The 3,487-nt window shown below is 49.2% G+C and overlaps 1 protein-coding gene across 1 annotated transcript in view; it reads right to left on the bottom strand.

Moving 5' to 3' along the window:
• Nucleotides 1–1,583, bottom strand: part of LOC103601818 (nodal modulator 1) — a 58,160-nt gene extending 56,577 nt beyond the window's left edge. The window contains exon 1 of the mRNA XM_008586232.1: nucleotides 1,360–1,583. Within this exon, the coding sequence (XP_008584454.1) occupies nucleotides 1,360–1,524 (165 nt within the window). The 5' untranslated portion in view covers nucleotides 1,525–1,583. The remainder of the gene's footprint in view (nucleotides 1–1,359) is intronic.
• Nucleotides 1,584–3,487: the final 1,904 nt, after the last annotated feature.

Here is a 3,487-nt window from a genome sequence, read left to right as displayed (position 1 = left end):
TCTTTAGGAAACATACAGTGCTGAGTTCTGCTGCTTCTCTCCCAACGCCATCCTACAGGTACAAGAACTAGGACTTGGAGCAAAGCCAGGTCAAAGAACTAGTGGGGGGCCGGCATACAGACCGGTTCCCGCTCACTGGCTGAGCGAGGGGCGGGCGCAACACCTAGGGTTGCGATCCCGTTGCCGGTCCCGGTCCGGTACGGGCGCGACACTGAGGGTTGCGATCCGTTGCCGGACACAAAAAAAGACAAAAAAAAAAAAAAAGAACTAGTGGGATTGCAACTGACTTCCTACTCTTCCCCCAATCCTCAGCTTTGCAGAACACCATGGTTCAACCCTTCACTGCCAGCAGTGGAGCAGCTCAGAGGTTTTCAGACAGCCCTTAGGGTCTTATTCCCCAGTTCCTTCTCTTTGGCATCTCCCAGCCTCTTCCTTTGTTTTCTCTCAAATCACCTCACAGACACCTGTTCTTTGCCTCTTCCATTTCCCTGCCCCTCTCCTACCCCACCTCACGTCCCCTCCCATCTACCCTGACAAGTGACCTACCTCTACTCCCACCCATCCCCCTTCTTCTTCACAGAAGCTTTCTGGGTCATAATCCCACTGGGCTGACAATCACTTAATGGGGCTTTACAACTTAATAAAAAATTTCACAAATTTCTAGTGCAATTCCAATAACTCAGTAAGGCAAGCAGGGCAGCTGACAACTCTCCATTTTCAGAGGAAAAAGGGATGGGAGGGATAAAAATACAGATTCCCAACACCAAGGTCAAGGGTTCGTATCCCCTGAATGGCCAGCCGCCAAAAAAAAAAAAAAAAAATACAGACTCCTAGTCCCAGAGATGCCAATACTAACCTACTGGGTCCGGATATATGGGATGGGAATCGATGCTCTTTAAAACCATCCCCCCGGGGTTCCAGGTTGTGGAGTTTGGGAGATAAGATTTGTGGTCTCCAGGTTTTGGGAGATCTGAGTTTCAGGAGGTCTAGTTCTTGGGTATGTGAGGTCTAAGTTTTGAAGAAATGGGGTCTGGGTTCCAGGGAAGTTGGAGACTGGGCTTTGAGGATGTGGGGTATGGGTTGCGGGGATCTTGGATATGGATCCTGGGAATCTGGAGTTCGGGTTTTGAAGAATCTGGGGTCCGACACTCCGACTCTGTAGCTAACCCCACGATAAGAACCACTGGGCAGGGGGCGTGAAGAGCCCGCAGAAAGCAGTCTTTAAAGAGGAAAGGACTTCTAGAACGTGGGGCTCGTGGAAAGCGCCTGGTGTCACCGGCGAGGCCGGAGCGGCCCATAGAGGCTGAGCGACGGGCCCAGGGTCACACCGCGAGGCCGGGCCGCGGGGCGGGCGCTCACCTCGATGAGCGAGTAGTTGATCTCCACGTCCGACTTGACGAAGCCCCCGCAGCCCACCACGATGTCCTCGGAGCCGCGCGCCGGCCCCACGCAGCTCAGCAGCAGCACCGCGGCGGAGGCAACCACCACGGGCCCCGGCAGCCCCGTGCCCCGGCCCGCCCGCATGGCCCGGCCTCCCCCAGCCCGACCCCCTACAGGCCGCCCGTCCCGCCCCTCACACCGCACGTTGCCTTCTCCTTCCTCCTCTTCGGCCGGCTGACAGCCCAGGCCCCGCCCCCGCCCTGCCGCCGCGCAGGCGCGCTCGGGCCCCACGCCCCCAGAAACCAGAACTACAGCGCATGCTCGGCAATAAAACGAGACCATTAGTGCCCTCTGGAGGCTCGGAGGACTCTACGCACCGTCTGGCTGGTGCTGCGCAAGGTGCATGCGTACAGGCACAAACTCCAAAACTGAACTCTGCTAAAGTCACAGCTGGAAAGGACGAGAGACATTTTTCATCGAAGCGTCCGACAAATTTCCCAAACATTCTGGACGCGTGTATTTCACAAATGATATATAACCTCAAAAAGAACTTTAGGAGTTTTTGTAAATTAGTGCGTTTTTCCATGATAAATGACCGCTAAGTTTTTTAAGCAAAACGTGTTATTTAAGTTCAGCATAATATTGAAGGTATTTAAAATGCATGTTAATCCCAGGTTTAACATTTGTATGAAAACAAATTAGAAGGGTTTTTTCCCCCAGAAACTTGAGGTGCATGCAGTTAAATTTACTTTGAATTAGTTCTCTGGGATGAGGCATGATTTGTATGAAAATAAGTCCAAATCTCAGCGTGTGGTATTTTGTCCCAAAACTTATATAGTTTAATGTAGACGGAATTTAACTATGCATCAGAATAGACTAAAGTTGCTTTATTGACCTGATATTTGGAATTCTTTGAATTTGCTCTTTTAAAACAAATGCTTTGTTTTGATAGTATTTATATTTTGTTTCTAAATGACGAAGTAAGAGGAGATTTACCACGCAATTTGCCATGTGGCTAAAACTTAAGCAATGTACAACTAAGAATCACAGCAAATTTACACTACACAATGGTCAAAACCTTCACGATGGCTACAAGAGAATGACAAGCTAACTGCAGGATCTCAATCACGAGGCATCTAATCTCAGTTTCTCACCCTGCATTCTCGCTTGAAATGCAGTGAGACTCTCAACTATTCACTTATACAGAGAAACTATTTAAATAATTAATTTTATTTGTTGGGGGTTGTTGTTTATAACCACAATTGAAATAGATGCTGTTTATCCTCCTTAACATGAATCCCTGGTTGTCGTAGCAGATCACCAGGGGGTTGAATACCACCAATTAGGAAGTGCTTAGCTTATGGAAACTTATCATCTCACAGAATGGGAAGCTGAAGCTCAGAGAGGCAAAGGGACCTGTCTAGGGCTCTGTGCCCGAAGGCACTGCTGCTCAGAGTTCTAGAAAGTAGAAATTGGGATCCCTGAGTCCTGTTCTTGACTCACCCCAACTGATTTTCTCTGCATTCTTCCTGACTTCCTGACCATCCCCTCAGATTCATGTTCAGATATACAAAGAAATAAAGCACCAGGACTGTGGCAATACCAATTTGGGGGGAGGGAGAGATTTCTGGAGGGGGTGAGCCTCCCTGTAATTTCCACCGGCCTCCACCAATACCACCTCAAATATGACAAATGGAAACAGTAGACCTGCTGCACTCCGCTTCAAGACAAATCCTTGAGTTCCTTGTATCCCCGCTATCCCAGAAGACTCAAGCAGGAGGACAGCAGAAGGGGCCTGCCTGGGCCCCTGACCAGGGTTGGGGAGAATCAAAAAGACAGGACAAAGTTAGGCTGGGGGAACCAGCACTGCAGAGGTTCTGCAAGAGGCAGAGTAAAAGATGAGATCAAGACCCCAGAAGGAACAGGGCAGCGTGGACAGTGCGGAGGGTTTTGATTCTTCACTCAAACTGAGTGCCTGTGCTTGTCTTAATTTGCCATGTGGCTAAAACTTAAGCACTGTACAACTAAGAATCACAGCAAATTTATACTACACAATGGTCAAAACCTTCACGATGGCTACAAGAGAATGACAAGCTAACTGCAGGAT

The sequence above is a fragment of the Galeopterus variegatus genome, unplaced genomic scaffold (assembly GCF_000696425.1).
Source record: "Galeopterus variegatus unplaced genomic scaffold, G_variegatus-3.0.2 Scaffold3892, whole genome shotgun sequence".
NCBI lineage: Eukaryota > Metazoa > Chordata > Mammalia > Dermoptera > Cynocephalidae > Galeopterus > Galeopterus variegatus.
This window is presented reverse-complemented; position numbering and strand designations above follow the sequence as displayed.